The sequence below is a fragment of the Leuciscus leuciscus genome, assembly GCF_965113295.1.
Source record: "Leuciscus leuciscus genome assembly, chromosome: 4".
Classification (NCBI taxonomy): Eukaryota; Metazoa; Chordata; class Actinopteri; order Cypriniformes; family Leuciscidae; genus Leuciscus; species Leuciscus leuciscus.
The window spans coordinates 51071978-51090090 of record NC_138728.1 but is presented as its reverse complement, the minus strand read 5'-3'; the positions used below and the strand labels follow the sequence as shown (position 1 = coordinate 51090090).

Genomic DNA, 18113 nt, shown 5'->3' with positions numbered 1-18113 from the left:
ATGCAGGTTTTTTTCTTATGGATAGTATTACAAAACAATTCAAAGACAATGAGTAATCCAAGGCAAACACAAAATATATCATTTCGCAGCACATTACATAGTACAAACGTAATGTGATAACATAACTTAACATAAACAAGATGACCAAGTGCCACTTTGAGAACAATTACATGTATCGCTTAAAAACAAATAACATAGAGAGAACAGAAAATAAGTTTTGAGTAGAGATTTAAATTCCAAGATTGATGTGATGTAGTGAAGAGATTGGAGGAGTGAGTGCCAGATCTACACTGAAGTCGAGACATTAAAATATGAATGTATATCAGTGTTTTGGCACCCCTAAGGCTGATGAAGGGGAGAAGTTTAGCAATGCTTTGAAGGTGATAGAATGCAGTCTTAGTTAAAATAGTTAACATTTTAGTTAAAACTTAGTTAAAGTTGTTTATTTTCCTTCTTACTTCTTTCAGTTACTGTAAAGTTTCTGCTTGCAACTGCCTCGGGTCTAATTATTATTATTAATTATTTATTCCAGACCCTTAGGTCGATATCACAAAGTAAAAGAAACAGAAAGAAAAGAATAACATGCAAACATAGATTTGCACACACCAAACATTATTTAAGAACATGCAAACTTGAGTTCCAGTGCTTCCAGAACCAGGAAGAATATCTTGGATCACTTAATATAGGATCATTTAAGACCATTATGATTGTATTTCTCGAATCACCCAATCAACACATGAAATTATACATTATTTTATTTACCACATTTAACACGTAGCCACCTAAATAAAAATAGAGAAAGTTTTGCTTAAGGTCCTCTTTAGTTTTAACAATCATAATCACACTCTTTTTAGTATTAAATGTAATATCATACTGCATACCATAGCATGAACATATACGAAGCAACTATTGTAATCCAGCACTATAAGGGGACAGAATAACTAGATCATCAGCATCATCAGGAAATCAGCTCAAAGCATTATGGGTAGAATAATGTGTCTATTCTACAGTCTATTCTGATTCATCAACATAGTTTCAGTGATGATCTAGGATAAACCCTAAACCCAGGATACAGCGTGTCAGTGAATGTGGTCTGGACTGTGTGTATGAGGCTCAGTGTGTCAGAGATGTTGTAGAAGGACAGAGTTCCTGCACTGTGATCCACATACACTCCTATTCTGCTGCTGATGGGCTCTACAGGGAGTTTAGTCTCTATGTTATTGTGCCAGAGTGAGAATCTTTTAGGAGTGCAGCACAAACTCCAGGAGTGATCATTCTCTCCAAACACACACTTACCCCGTCCCTTCCTGCTGATGCTCTTATATGACACTGATATTAACACACATCTCCCACTCCACTCAATCTCCCAGTAACAGCGTCCACACACACTCTCTCTACACAACACCTGCTCATAATGATCAAATCTGTCTGGATGATCAGGATACGGCTGCTCTCTTCTAGTGCATTTAATCACTCTGTTCCTCTCAGACAGACGGAGGATTTGATGTGCTGTGTTCGGATCCAGAGTGAACTGATGAGAATCTGATGGAGATAAAACATCAGAATCAGGAATTATGAATCTGATCTTTTAATGTACACTGTAAAAAAATAAAAAAATTTGGTGCTTGTTAAACAATTAAAATGAGTAAAAACCACACAATTACTGAACATTTTGTCTTTACCTAATTTTGTGTAAAATCCACTTGAATATGTGTAACCGAAGTTTACTTAATCCATTTGAACTATCTGAATAATTAGTGATTAATTAATTTAAATTGGACAAGGGTTTTTAGTTTTAACTATAAAGTTTACTTTTGCGTCCATTCCTATTTCCATTTTTAACTCGTAATAAAAAAAATAAAAAAAATGCTTTCATCTTTATTCGTTTTTAGACTGGTGAAAATAAATTAAATTAATTTTATTATATTAATGGAAAATCAAATAATTGACACAACTTTTTTTCCATTTTACAAAAATGCTAATTTTATTTTATTTGCGTTGACCCGCAACATTTAATACAGAGCCCGGGAAGTCACCTGAGGAAAAAAATAATAATCTGTGGCGACGGTTTTGCAATCCGTCCCCTCAGTTTATAAACCGCAGCCTACTCACGAATTCTTAAACTGTTCCCTCGGTTTAACAAATCGTGCACACGGATTAATAAACCGTACCCACGAGTTCCTAATCCGTGCTCTCAGTTTTGTAAACCTTTCTTTCAGTTTTTGCAATTTAACTTTTTTTTTTTATCATTTCTTAAATTTTCTAAAAAACAACATTTACTTGTATCTTTAAGTAAATTTTTTGGGGGGAGGTAAAAGCTCAGTATAATAGAATAAGCAAAAAAAAAGACTTCACTTATAAAAAATTGTAAAAGGTAAGGTTATATAAAATAAAGCATTCATAAATGATTTTATGATGAACATATTACTGTCTTAAGTGAACTAATTTATAGTTATAAACGCAAATAATAATAATAATAATAATTATCATTATTATTATTACATTTAGGCTACATATTTAGAAGACTCCAAAAAAGGATCAATTCGTCAAATGTCAGTCATAATACAGGTTAGACAATAATAATAATACAGGGCTAAGATTATCACAAATAAACACAAGATTCTGACGCATATCCAAGGGTTTGTGCGGAGTGTGGAGCGTGCACTGCATGGCACGGAGGCGCCGGCGCTTTCCTATCAACAGTGGAAACAACTTAAAATACTCATTTCTGGTCATACAGAAAAGAATAATACAACATTCGCAACTACTTTTATTTGAGTAAACTCACAATAACAAGAAAACGTTGTGCTTTTGTAAAATAAAAGAAAACAATCAGGCGCGCTTTCATGATTTCCGTGAACTAGAGCGCGTCTCAAAAATGAACTGAAACAAAATATAGCCTACCTTTATAAAGCTTGAAATGTCCACTTTTAAACGAACAAATTTGAATGGAAAGCAAATACCGTCTGATTATGTAATCCGTATGAAAGATGCATTTCTCTCTAAAGGGCATCCGCTTTACAGCAGAGATGGAGATTTGTCTGCAGCCGACACTGATTTAGAAAACACTAGTTTATTAATAAACAATTAAATGCCTCATTATTTTTTCAGACACATTTATTATCATTAGCATATACATCACCTATAAATCACCTCTCTGTATGGTTCCAGAGACATGGCTCTTTTCATTCAGCACTGCAGGAAAAATATAATTTCCGGGTTCTAATTTAGCCTTAGAAAACCAGTAAAATCAATATTTTTCCATATTAATTTGTTAATGATTATTTATTAATTTGGAAAGACTTGCTCTACCTTCTAAAACCACAGAACAGATTTGTAATCATTGTTATCACACACATACAAAATGTGTAGCAGTTATTTCTATGAAATGATTTTGCCTTTGTTACTCGGTTACCAATAAAATAGTTTTTTTTCACTGCCTTTTCCTTATTTTGTCACACGTAAGAACAATCCCTAAATTGAACTGAGATAGATGGGTGCCCTTAGTGAAAATTAATTTTCGCAATCATGAAATTAAACTGCAAAGTCACGAACATATTTTAAAAGCCTTCCTGATATAAATTAGTATACATTTCATTTACTGTAGTAATTGACTGAGACACTAATTTGCGCAAAAAGCACTAATGACTTGTTTAAGACTTGAAGCTTAAACTCAAGGACTTGTAACTTGACTTGGACTTGCCTGTCTTGACTCGGGACTTGACTTGGGACTTGAATGCAAAGACTCGAAACTGACTTGTGACTTGCAAAACAATGACTTGGTCCCACTTCTGGGATTTACACAGTAATTACAATTACATAGTGTTATGAGATTAAAGTTTTAAATATAATATTTTGAATAGCCTTTTGAAATATGAAATTGATGACAAAATGAAACAATACTTAGATTATGAGAGTAAGACCCCCAGTAGGTGGCAGTATGTCTTAATAGTCAGTCAGTGAGTCATTCATTTAACCAATTCGTTCAAAATGCTGATTCATTCAGGAATGAACCAATTGGCTGTCAATGGGACATTGAATCATTCACTCAACCGATTCATTCAAAGAATCAGATTCATTAATGAACAGCACTGTCCAGTGAGATTTTGCAATAGCATCAATTAATTTGATTTCAGCTTCATCCCTTGTCCAAAACTCAGTGTGCTGTCTAAAATAAAAGTTATGACTGCTGCATATTTACAATTACACTCGATACTGATGCACTTCACTACAATGTAACTGCATCTGCACGCTGTCCAGTAGGTCACGTAGATTTGCCACACAGATTTTGATACTTGGAAAACTAAATAAAACCAGTGGTGTGCCAGAGAAGTAGACTGATGGATAATGTGGGTGCAGATGCGAGGTATAACCCGGGTTGATGCGTTTCATGCCCGCACACACGTGGAAATCGAATATTCAAGCCATTTATCCATTTTCTACCCCATAACATATAAATATAAAATGAAGCCGAATTCTCGTTTTTGAAATGAATAAATGAGCTGTTTTCTCTTTTTTCTACTTTCAACATTAAATCGAAAAATGAACGTACACAGACCAGGCATTTACTGTACATTCAGTTAACCATTTATTATTATGCTTATTTATCCTTCAAATGTTTGAGAAGTTGTAAATAATGCTAATATGCCCTTAATATGTGTTCAGTTCATTATTAATTGCTGGTTTGTTAAAAGCTTAATTACCTCATAAATAATGGCAAATTATGGCACGTATGCAAATATGCCTTTAATTTATGTAAAGTTAACCATTAACTATGGGTGTGTTAATGCTTAACTACTGCATAATTATGGACCCTTAAAATAAAGTATTACTCAGTGTTATTATTTTTTTCAGTGTAGCTGAACTCTTGTTCAATATATCAGCAGTGTCTCAGTACAGTATACCAGATATCCTGTGCAAATCATAATTTACATGATCAACTCTAAAACTTTTCTGTCATGTTTTCTTTCACCTTCTACAGGAAGAACACGAACACACTCAGTGAGTTATTCTGCTTGTTTTCTTAGTGACTTACATTGAAGGAAGTCGTTCCTGGTCTTGGGAACAATGTTGGTGGAAGTGACTGTGGAAATAAACAGATGTGAAGAGTGTGATTATCATGTTGAGAGAAAATGATCCCTGTATCCGTTTCTAAGACATTTCTAAAATGATCTTCCACATGATATGAGATGATGGAGGATAATAATTTCTGAGAGCAGAATCTCCTGGACTTTACCTCTGTTAGAGATCTTCTTCAGCTCCTCTTTGCAGAAATCCTCCAGTTTGTCTCTCAGCTGAAGGACAGATTCTCTCACGCCATCATCAAAAGAGGAGAGAGAACTGAAGGGATTGTCATTTACGTCTGTAGACTCAGGAGGAGCTGAGAGAGACTGGAAACTCTACAAAAAACAGAAATCAAAGCTCATCACCTCCACACTTCATCAATAACCTGCACTACTGTCAAATTTGTGCGTCTTTTGTTGATCTTTTAATTGCTCTTTTTGTTGATCAGTCTAACTATCTAAACATATTTCTGATAACTCCAGGTTGCTGTGGTCATGCAGATTGTTTACGCATTTAACTCGTGGCCATGAGAAAAAAATGTCGCTCCCTCAACATTGGATCTCGAGGCCACGACTTTACACTTTACACATTCCCACAAGTTAATATGATGTGGCTACAGCAAAACTAAATGAACCGAACATGTCCTCACCTGGTCACCGTAATATTTATACTGTACTAATGGTTTGTTCATCATTTGTTCATGATTACCCATTGTTTATTGAGATAATGATACTAAAACCATTTTAACATAAATATTTAAATGATTTGTTAGTGATTAATATATCAACTAATAACATATTTATAACATTAATCATCTACTATTGATCTGTTTAACGATTTAATATTTTTTAAGATAATTTACAACATATTTATCTTTTATTAATAATTTATAGACGTATAGTCAAGTTTTGAGTGTGACTAATAACTTAGATAACTTATAACTTATAATTGAACACTACTTTAAAGTGTTACAGATTATCTAAATAATATGCATCAGTCATCATCTTAGCTGTATTGCATAAATTGAAATGATAGAATTATAGAAAAGACAGAGGCAGACACGGTGGGAGCAAGGATGGAGGAGGAACCGGAGTAAAAATGGGAGCTCTGTGGAGCAAAAGGGGTGGAAGGCTGAGGCGCAGCCAGAGGTCCAGAAGTCCATGGTGAGTCCTGGAAGCTGGATGAAGCCAGCAGAAAGGGAGGAGTTGGACAGAACTTGCGAGGACGACAGGGCTTTGGATGACCTCCATGGTTGGAACGCAGGAGCTTGGAGGCTGGATGGGACCAGCAGAGGAAGGAGGGCCAGGGAATTATTCTGACCCAGAAAGTCCATTAGGCCTGGTGGGACTGGTGGAGAAGAAGAGACCTCAAGGGTGGGAGCATGGGTAGGAGTCCATTCCAGAATATGTAGGTCAATGAGTGCTAGCACTGGGACCACCGTATTAGGGATCCTCCTCCTCTTCACCCACTGTGAAGGGGGAACCACAGCTGGAGAGTACCACCTCACACACTCAGAGAATAGCACGCCTCTGTCTGCTCTTTGAGCCCGGCGTGATATAAGGCGCACAGGGAGTCATCTGGTTAGTGTACCATGCGATCTAGATGGAGATTCTCATGAGTGTGATCCTCAAGGGAACGTTCAAACAATTATGAAACTGCATATCCATCAGATTTGAAGATCACCTGAAGCAACTTTGGTGAACATTACTCAAAATTGGTACCATCAATTTTACCATGATGTAAGAAATCAGAAGGGAAAATCTGGTTTAAAAAAGTTTATGCGTTCTGGGAGTGTTGAACTGTTCTTTGCACTAGTGGAGTTTGGCAGCTAAATATATCTCCCAGAAGAAAGAGCTCAGAACATGTTTCCTAAGAGATTTCCAGAGCTGAAATGCATTCATAAGCATCGTCCATTTTAAAGCAAGATAATCAGATGAGAATCTACCTTAAGATTATATAACACAACACTTCAGTCAACAGCTCATCCTGCTCTTATGAAATATTTCTCTTTGAGTCTCTTGCTCAAGTCCACTATGATCTTGTTCTTCTAGATCTCTGTTACCTGCAGGAAATGGATGTGATCCTGTGTGTGTGAAAGCTGCTCCAGCTCAGCGTCTCTCCTCCTCAGATCACTGATCTCCTGCTCCAGTCGCTCCAGTCGTGCTTCATCTCGACTCACTGCAGTCTTTTCCTGATCTCTGATCCGCTGTGTCGCCTCAGAGTGGCTTCTCTCAATGGAGCGGATGAGCTCAGTGAAGATCCTCTCACTGTCCTCCACTGCTGTCTGTGCAGAGCGCTGTTACACACACATCACAATCACACCGTGAGCTTCAGTGAGTCCTGACTGAGACTTCTCAAACTTCTCTTCTTCTCCAGACTCACCTTATGAGACGCCACAGTCTCTCTCAGCTGCTGAAGATCTTTCAGTCTCTGCTGGATCCTCTGCTGGAACGACCTCTGCGTCTCCTTCAGCTGCTTCTGCACCACAAATCAATAAAAGAGATGTCAGTTTATACTGCTGTCACTATATCTGTCAGGGTTCTGTCACTTTGGTCTAGTTTATTCTTGGTTTTGTGCCAGAGTCCTGACACTCCTGTATTGTCTTGTCTTTGTGTGAGCGTACGGTCTCTTGTCTGTGTAATGTTCTAGTCATGATGGTCGGATTCCGTCACTGCCGGGATTTGGACATTTATGCTCCGTGTCTTTGTATTCTGTTGTGAGTTCACAGGATGAGCATTCGCTGGTTCTCATGCGCTCTGTCTTGTTGTGTGAGCATGCGGTTTTGAGTTTGCTCTGGCCGTACTCTCTTCTGTCTGAGTTACAAGTCATGTCAAGTCAACAAGTCAACTAGACAAGTCATGCCTTGTCTAGTTGCTGGTCTTGTCCAGTTGTGCCCCCTTGTTGAATTTACATGAAGCATAAGGCCTCTTTCATAAGTATCATAAAAGTGAAACTGACACAGACGTAAAGTTTCTGCTGCGTAACCGTATTTCTTTTAATAACTGCCATCAGTTGTAAAATATTGATCGGGAATCAGTCATTCTAATTTACTTGAAGACAGGCATCTCATTTCCATCAAAAAATTATTTTGAAAACACAGAACAGAAGCCAAAGCCTGAAGTGAAGCTATAAACGACTGTGTTCATATGGACTAAGATAGATTTATTGAAAAGAAAGTGTTTTTGTCTTTTGCTGCATTTAACTTACAATAAGTTATTCTTGACAGAGATATATTTTGTCAAACAATCTGTGAATATTTTCTATTATTTTATGTTGCTTCATCAAAGCCTGTTTTACAAAAGTTTATGTTGATAAATAGGCCTATGTTTACTGTGCATTTTCACCATATTTTCTGTTAAAGGGATACTTAACCGATTAGCGTTAAGCTCTGTATCAGTATAAACCCGGTAGTATTTTCGAACGACCGTGCTTTCTTCCCTCATATCCCCCTGAGATGAGAGATTTCTGTATTTTTTGTCTGGAAAAAAATCCTCAGATGATGCAAAAATCGTCATTTTGCGTCATTGGAGGATTTTTTGTCCAGAGGCGAGAGACTACAGCCAGTAGGAGGAGCTAGTTCTGCATGTTTTCAACCCGCACATAGGGGGTGGGATTTCACGATAAAACAGCGTCTTTTCAGTTTCGAGTCGACTAGTAGCCTAGTTGTATCATTTCTTCTGACACTGCCCTCTGTAAGCTTGGGAGTGGTTTCGTAGGGCAACAAAGCAAGTGCATTCTAGGAGTTGTCTTTCATCCACATGAGCCAAAAATACATTTTCTGGCTTTTCTCAGTCTACAAGGCACCAACTTCTAATATAATTTCACATTTCTACTACATAAATGACCCAATTTAAATACACATTCATCTTTCCAACGGTGAAGTATCCCTTTAAAGGGATACTCCACTTTAAAATGAAAATTCTGTCATCATATACTCACCCTCATGTTGTTTCAAACCTGTATGAATTTCTTTCTTTCATATTGCTTTAAAATAGACTACACTTGTGAATGCATTTCAGCTCTGGAAATCTCTTAGGAAACATGTTCTGAGCTCTTTCTTCTGGGAGATATATTTAGCTGCCAAACTCCACTAGTGCAAAGAACAGTTAAAAACTCCCAGAACACACTGTATAAACTTTTTTAAACCAGATTTTCCCTTCTGATTTCTTACATCATGGTAAAATTGATGGTACCAATTTTGAGTAATGTTCACCAAAGTTGCTTCAGGTGATCTTCAAATCTGATGGATATGCAGTTTCATAATTGTTTGAACGTTCCCTTGAGGATATTTATTTTCCTACTGTGGAAGTCAATGAGACCAGAAACTGTCTGGTTACTGACATTCTTCTAAATATCTTCCTTTCTGTTCAGCAGAAGAAAGAAATTCATACAGGTTTGAAACAACATGAGGGTGAGTATATGATGACAGAATTTTCATTTTAAAGTGGAGTATGCCTTTAAGTTCAGTGCGGAGCACAAATACACTCAGCAGTGAACGTCCACTTGCAGCTTCTGTTCAATTCTGCTGACGTCTGCAGTGTGAATGATGTTACCTGATCATATGGGTGCCAATATAAATAGAGTCAGCATTATTTCATCAGTGTCTACTTTATAGTTCATACCTGTTTCTCTGTCCTCTGCGCTGCAGCTGATACAGTGTCGTGGTTTTTATGTTCATCCATCGTACACAGCAGACATATACACTTCTGATCAGTGTAGCAGAAAACCTCAAGGAGTTTATCATGTGTTTGGCAGATCATCTCCTGCAGTCGTCCAGTAGCATCAGTCAGATTGTGTCTCTTTCTTTTAAAGAAACTCTCATGTTGTTCAAGGTGATTCAGACAGTAAGACTCCAGACACCCCAGACAGGACTTGACGGCTTTGTGTTTTCTTCCAGTACAGACGTCACACTGCACATCTCCAGCTCCAGCGTAACAGTCAGCAGGAGGTTTAGTCTTCTTCAGTTTCTCCACCACTTCAGCCAGAATGGTGTTTTTAGCTAAAGCAGGTCTTGGACTGAAGGTCTGTCTGCACTGAGGGCAGCTGTAGACTCTCATCTGATCCTCCTGATCCCAGTAGCCTGTAATACAGATCTCACAGAAACTGTGTCCACAGGAAGTGGTCACTGGATCCTTCAGGAGATCCAGACACACTGAACACAAGAACTCATCCTGAGAAATTCTGGCTTCTGCCATTTTACTGCTTGAATACAGAGACACAAAACACACACCAGCTCAAATTCACTTCAGTTTCAGTTTCCCTGAACAGAAGAGTTTCCTGGTTCTGTGTTTGAGTGACGTGTGAAACGTGTCTGCAAATCTGTAAAGCAGGTTCTTCACTCCTAGTGTAGGGGGTTTCCGTCTGCGTTGTGTTTTCTTCTTAATAAAAGAGATCCCACACGATGATGCAGCTGTGATGTGATTTACTGTCGGCTTCTTTCAGTTTCTGTATTGTAAGACTGAAAATACTGGTTGAGGCCTGATTTATGGGACAAAAGGGCCCTGCTGGCTGATTGACCTCCCCAATACCGCCTTTCTTCCTCTCAGAAACTAGGAGCTCACACAAGAACATGGTTTAACCCCCTGAGGTCTACGGTATCGCCGGCGATACCAGCTCGCTTTTTTTTTATCAGTGTAAAAGAAACTCATAAATACTCTGTTGACTTTGATTTTCCATAGGAGTTTCATACATCAATCGATTCTGTTAAATGTGTATTATTTTTGTGTATACTCACAATAAAAACAAAGTGTTGTGCTTTTTGCCAAATAAAGAAAAATAAACACGAAGCGAGTTCTGCCTTCTCTCTGCCAGTGTAGTCCATTCTGAAACGCGTCCGAAAATGAACAATAACTCAGCGAATACTCAGTCAAACAGACATACAGACACACAGGCATGAAGATTGAATTCTCTTCTTTTAAATGAAGTAATTTATATAAAAAAACTATTATTCTCATCTTGTGAAATCTGTATTAAAAGAGAGCGATTCCAGTCGAGCTCATCTCATCTCATTACGTTATAATCGGCCCCGCCCACGGAGAGCGCGCGCTATTCAAACGCAAATGACTGAGGCAATCCTGTGAACGCCCCCATCAGCTCGAGAAAACACACAAGTTTATTTAGATCATTGTTTACACCGTCTTGCAGCGCTGTGAGGAATAATACTAATGGAAAATGTCCCTCAGAAGTGCGGGTATATCGAGGAGCGAGCTGAGGAATACAAGTAAGTTTTTTCCTTCTCACGTGAATTTCTTCACGTGGGTTTCTGTTTATGAATGAATAAACGGCATGAATGCGCGCTGTTTACCACAGCTGGCAAAGACACGTGTGTGAATGAATGATGATGTTTTAGCAAACTGTATTGCTATACTGAGATAAGTAAACATCGACTGAATGTTGAAATAAAATGTAGGCTATTTGTATAAGCAACGTATTAAACTGCAAATTAACAATATGCCCTAATATTTCATGAAAACAACGTTACAGTCAGACGAAATATGAAAGACAACATTTTGTTGACCAGATTTGGGTACAGTTTTTACTGTAGAATATACTGCCACATCAAATAAGCTTTTGTTTAGCCATTTCTATATATAAAATACTATTTTTGTCAAAAATAAAGTCATCAACTAAGATGTTAGCTGTTCCAATGTTGGTTATATTCAAACTAATGAATACATAGATAAAATGTAGGGCCTATAATCATTTTTTTTTACAAAGAAAGAGTACACTTGAAATATTGTTGAAATTGTAATTATTGTTGTAATTGTAACCGTTTTAATAAAATAGCAAAACATATTTACAAGATAGATCTTGAATGGTCAAAATCTTAAATGGTCAATATAAGTCTTCTTCTAAATATATCTTTTGTCTTTGCATTGTGGCTCAGTCAGTGTCACACCTGAGTGAATGGCTAATTATGCAGAGTGGGTGTATTCTAAGGTGTAAACCACTCCTCGTTCACGCCCCCTCGCATATTGGCTTTCCAAGCAAAACCTGTTTTACATCAATTTAAATCAATGTATGGTTTTATGTGAACGATAAAGCAAGACTATTTTCACATAATTTTGAAGAAAAAACTATAGGCGACGACATCCATAAGTCAAAAGTCTTATTGCCACATATTTAGTATGTGTTTTGTGGCCTTATTTCAAAAATTTTAATTTTTAGTTTTTTCGATAACCACGCATAAACATTATTCTCTCAAAAATGAAAACATGTACATACATGTGGCTCACATATTATTGTAGTCCTGTTTGTGCTATATAGAGTGAATTTACACCTTTGCCATTAATATGTTTATAAGCAACTGAAAAAAGCACAAATGTCAGAGCATGTCAGAACACCCCCAGGGCCCAAAAAAACGCTCAGACTCCAGAGGGTTAATGTGAATATTCAACATTGACTGTTATGTTTTTGGTGTCATTTGAAATGTCTCAAAGTGAGTGGTACAGATATCTCATATCCAGATAGATAAAATCAAAGGAAATAAGTTTTATAGAAGTTCATAGGAAACTGGTTTAGAGATAATGTCAGATAAGGCAACCCCCCTTCTGTGGGATAGAAGCCATTTGAGGGTGGTCTCACCCCATCCCCCTTGTCACCTGGCCAGAGGATAAAGGAAGGTGTTCTGGCTCTCTCTGTCTCTTCTTCTTGGCTGGACGTGGAATTGGATAGGTGGTTTCTCTCTCTCTCTCTCTCTCTCTCTCTCTCTCTCTCCCTTTCTCTCTCCCTTTCTCTCTCTCTATCTCAGGTACAAGCTGGGTAAGATTCTTTGGTGTAACCAATGTATAACCATGTTCTAGATATTTGAATTGATTGTGGAATTGATCTCTGATATCTGAAATATTAAATTGCTACAATGTGATTATTCCAACTGTGTTTGACATTGTTTATTTAATTGTTAAAAGGAATAGTCAAACATTCGCTCATTTTTAGTGAGGCACAGATATCATTAAAACCTTTCATTTATGGAGTCAGATGAATTAACGAGTAAATACATATGATTAATGTATTGCAAATTTAACCAACCAATACTCTGCATGAGTGAAGACAGAACGCGTGATAACCTTCCCCGTGTATTGGCGAACCGGAGATTGGGCCAAATATAGCGGGCCTTACAGTATCAAAATATAACAGACTCTGTAAGTGGCCACTGGAAGCCGCTAGAGGTGATGCTTTCAGTCGGGTCATTCATGTGACGGGGTTTGAGGCTGTTTACGTATGTATAGCTGATGCAATCCAAGAAAGGCTGGACGAAGCGGAGGGCCGCATCTCCAATATGGAAGACGTCACCTCGAAGCTCGTCGGTGACGGTGAGCGACATGATAAATGCCTGGAAGTTATGTGGAACGGAATCGAGGATTTAGAAAACAGGAGCCGCTGCAACAACGTAAGGATGATCGGTCTGAAAGAAGAGCTGGAGGCAGGTGGATTGATCAAGTGCTTGTGTAAAATTTTATCGGAGGGATTGGGTATTGATCCGATGGAGAGTTCGAGATTGAGAGGGCGCATCGCCCAAGAATAGTTTTGATTAAGTTTCTGCATTCGTCAGCCAGGGAGAAAGTATTATAAGCGGCCAAAGAAAAAGGAATGACCGAATGGGAGGCATGTAGGATTGCCTTCTTCCCCGACATGTCAAGAGAGTTGGCCAGAAAATGGAGGGATTTCACCACTTCTCGGAGGATGCTGAGAGGCGTCAACGTGAAATATACGCTGGCATATCCAGCCTCACTGCATTTTACATGGTAAGGGAAGAATAAGGTGTTTACATCGAGTGCGGATGCAGAGCAGTTCATCAAAAAACATTGCAGGGCAAAAGAGTGACGGAACCAAATATTCTTTGCAAGATCAACAAAGTGGAGCATATGCGTCAGGTGCGGCGGGTGGGCAGATTACCAGGATAACTGTGCTGTCTCAGAACAGTTTTGACAGCCGAGGCAAGGCTGGATAGCTGATTCGGCACTCCACGGACCGCAATCTTGAGGTGTTTGAACGAAGACGGCCATCAACGTTTGGTATGACCGTTTTTTTGTTGTTGTTTCTTGTTCTGATTTTTTCTGATGTTAAGTTTGGGGTAGGGTTTTTTACATTTTGTTACTTTTTGTTAAGCAACAGAATTTTGCAGAAAGTAGTTTTGGTGTTTGAAATGTTCAACTGCAGTTTGTTAAATTTGAATAAATGTGCATCACGGTTTAATATGCCATTCCCCAATAGGGGGCAGTCAGTCGACACATTAATGTGTGATAATGTGCGATTCATTTGTATTATACATAGGTAGTCACATCAGGTTTATAACATGGAATATTAATGGAGGTGGAAGTCCGATTAAAAGAAAAAAGGTCCTGTCATATCTCAAACATAAACAAGTGGATGTTGCTTTTGTGCAGGAAAGTCATGTAACAGATAATAAAGTGCTCAAATTCAAAAGAGACTTGGTGGGACATGTATTTTATTCATCTTTTACAAGCAAACAAAATGGGGTTATGATCCTAATAAATAAGAGGCTGAATTTTGTAATGTTAACGGAAACTAAAGACAATGTTGGGAGGATTATATGTATAGAAACCCTCATTAATGGAGTTAAAGTGGTATTATGCAATGTATAGGCCCCCAATAAGACAGATCCGGGTTTTATTAATAAAGTAAACAAGATTCTTGGTGACAAAGAGGGACAAATCATTTTGGCTGGGGACTTTAATCAGGTTATGGATGGGGTTCTGGATAAGAGTAAATATCAGGGACCTTTAATACCAAGGGATAGGGCTGCCCTTCATTTGCTAACAGATGATATTGGATTGACTGACATACGGCGCTTGGTAAATCCAAGAGAAAGAGAATATACTTTTTTTCCCATTGCCAGAAATCTCACTCTAGGATCGATTTTTTTCTTGCTTTTGAACTCTATCACTGATCAGGTTGTAGATTGTAAAATTGGAGCAATAGTATTATCAGACCATGCGACTGGAATTGGGTATAGCTCTAAATACAGAAGCTGGTAGAAAGGGAAGATGGCGTTTAAATACTGCATTATTACAAGATGAGGAGTTTAGCACATTATTGGCTGATGATCTGACCTTCTTTTTTGAATTGAATGTAGGAAGCACTGATAGGTTGGCATCTCTATGGGAGGCCTCAAAGGCATACATTAGAGGGAAATTGATTGCACAGGCAGCTTAGAAAGAAAAAGGAAGGAAGAGACTTGGTTAAGAACTTGGAAGCAACAATTTGTACACTGGAGGAGGAGTTGGCTAGACATTACTCTAATGATTTATATCAGGATATTTGTAAATACAAATTTCAATTACATGAGATATATAATATATATATAATGCTCTATTTAGACTACGGACAAGATTTTTTATGAAGGAGGTGAAAACGTGGGCAAGCTCCTGTCCAGACAATTAAAACAGCAAAATGCTGCTAACATTTATTCCGGCAATTAAGAAAGGAGATACTATTGTATCATTGACAAAAGATATAAAGAAGGTTTTTCAGAAGTTTTATATACATCTATATACATCTTCAGGTAGTCTGGATGGAGAAAAAATTATTTATTTTTTTCTAAAATGGAGTTACCTAAATTAGATGTACTGCAATCCGAGTTTCTAGACCTTCTCATTACACAAGAGGAGGTTAAAGCTGCAATAACCTCTATGAAATCTGGCATTCGCCAGGGGTGGACGGATTTACAGCTTAATATTATAGAACGTATGTTGACATAGTGGCCCAAATTCTAACAGAAGTCTATATAGAGGCATTTGAAGCTGAAGTATTGCCTAGTACTTTCATGGAAGTATTGATAACACTGATACCTAAAAAAGATAGGGATTTAACAGATCCGGCTAATTTTAGGCCAGTAAGTCTTATTAATGTGGACTGTAAGGTGTTGGCAAAATTTTTTGCTTCACTGTTAGAAAAAGTTATATCAAGTATAATTTATATGGACCAAGTGGGCTTCATTAAAGGAAGGTCATCAGCTGATAATATGAGAAGGCTAATTCATCTGATGTGGCTAAATTCTTCAGAAAACACCCTGATCGCGGCTATATCCTTAGACACGAAAAGGCTTTCGACAGGGTGGAGTGGGGCTTTTTTGCCGCAGCCCTGTCGAATTTTGGATTCGGTCATACTTTTAGGTCCTGGGTTAGTTTATTATATAAAAATCCTAGAGCGGCAGTGATGACAAATGGCATGACTTCCTAATTTTTTACATTATCAAGAGGTACTGTCCATTGTCCCCGTTATTATTCACAACAGTTTTAGAGCCTCTAGAGTCTAGACATTATGATCAGGGCAGACTCAAACATTAAGTTAATGCTGTATGTGGATGATATTCAGTGGCGGTTCTAGACCACAGTAACTGGGGGGGCCAGGCAGGGGCCACTTGTGCTTTTAGGGGGCACACCTTTAACATTCATCTTAACCTATTTTCAGTATTATTTCAAGTCATTTTTCACCATGTCATGTATGACTGCAATCTCTAGAAAAAGCGAATAAATTATATTAGCTAAGCTAATAAAACAATTTCAATTCAAATTAATGTTTCATTATGTTTAATTGTAGTGTGACATTTTTAGCATCTAAGCACATCTAGGCACTTTTTTACACCTGGGGTGGGCGATATGGCAATAATATCATATCACGATTTATTTTATTTTTTTCAGGAAAATCACGATTTTATCACGATTCATTTTTCATGTTGATTTTACTATTTTGCATGTAACTGAGCATTACAGCCAAACTAATGTTCCTATTTTAAAAACAAAGCCTTATAGGTAACAAAATATAAAATAAAAAAGAATGGCAGACATTTAGGCCAAAGGCGAAGATAGAAATCTTTGTCATTATTTTCTTTGTTATTAAAAATTAAGAACAGAGATACATATTACACATACACAACTTAATATACAAATGAAATAAACTGCTTTATTTTTTCAGCTATAGGTGTATTTAACAGTAGAATTGAAGAAAGTAATTAAATGAACAAATATGAAAATAAAACACAACAGACTTAAAGTTCTCATTCAAGAGCAGTGAATGATTTCCTCTGTGTGTTTTGTTGTTTTACTAACATTAAAGGGATAGTTCTCCCCCAAAAAAGTCATATTTACTCTCTTAAGTTGTTTTAAACCCGAATAAGTGTCTTTCTTCTGTTGAAGAACAGAAGACCAAACAAAGTTCACCCAAAACCAAACAGTTGATGTACCCCTGTGACTTCCATAGTATATTTTTTTCCTACAATGTATGGAAGTCAATGGGGACCAGCAACTGTTTGGTTTTGGGTGAACTATCTCTTTAAGGACAAGCGGCAGCATGTTTATTATTAGGGCTACTGTCTCTTTAAGAACTGCACGCGACGCGTCTAATATACACGCATATGACAAGCAGATTTAAATTAATTTTCTTTGTTTGCTTTCACTTTAGACATAACCAACTTTGTTTATGTAAACAATGTCTGTATTTGACAGTATTAGCGCAATATAAGACTCAAAAGATAACTTAGTCCAGTAACAGGCTTTTAGTGCATGTGCGCGTCGAGTGTACGCGCTCAGTAAAGCGCATATTTGAACAGCATCAGCAGCGAATGACATGTTTAACCGGCAAGGCTTTAAAGCACATGCAAATAATGAACTTTTGTGAACTGCAATGTCCCGTTCCTCTGCGTTAACATTTGATGTGAATATACGTCATGCTGCAGTGTAGCCTATAGATGAAGGCGCCGCAACTGAATAAATGCGCAGTTGTTTGGTGTGATTTTACGATTCCAAATTTAGGGGGGCCAGAGGGGGGGCCAAGCTTGTTGACACGGGGGCACTGGGCCCCCCGGGCCCCCCCCTAGAACCGCCACTGATTGTTGTCATCTTGTGATCCTCTCAAATCTTTACCTCCATTAATGAGCATTATTCAATTATATTCAAGTGTGTCAGGATAGAAAATAAACTGGGAGAAGTCGGAAGCTATGCCAATATCTAGAACATGTCATTCCCACACAGTGACCCAATTAGGCTTTAAATGGATTCCAAAAGGAATGAAGTACCTTGGGGTTAAAT

General features: G+C 37.7%; 1 protein-coding gene across 1 annotated transcript in view; it reads right to left on the bottom strand.

Annotated features, from left to right (window-relative positions):
- The window catches only part of LOC309497286 (uncharacterized protein), a 38271-nt gene extending 27762 nt beyond the window's left edge, over positions 1-10509 (bottom strand). Inside the window, exons 1-6 of the mRNA XM_082167512.1 lie at positions 9687-10509; positions 7447-7542; positions 7127-7360; positions 5237-5399; positions 5036-5083; positions 1030-1542 (exon numbers count right to left, since the gene is read on the bottom strand). Of these exons, the coding sequence (XP_082023638.1) occupies positions 1030-1542; positions 5036-5083; positions 5237-5399; positions 7127-7360; positions 7447-7542; positions 9687-10259 (1627 nt within the window). The 5' untranslated portion in view covers positions 10260-10509. The remainder of the gene's footprint in view (positions 1-1029; positions 1543-5035; positions 5084-5236; positions 5400-7126; positions 7361-7446; positions 7543-9686) is intronic.
- Between the last annotated feature and the right edge of the window lie 7604 nt (positions 10510-18113).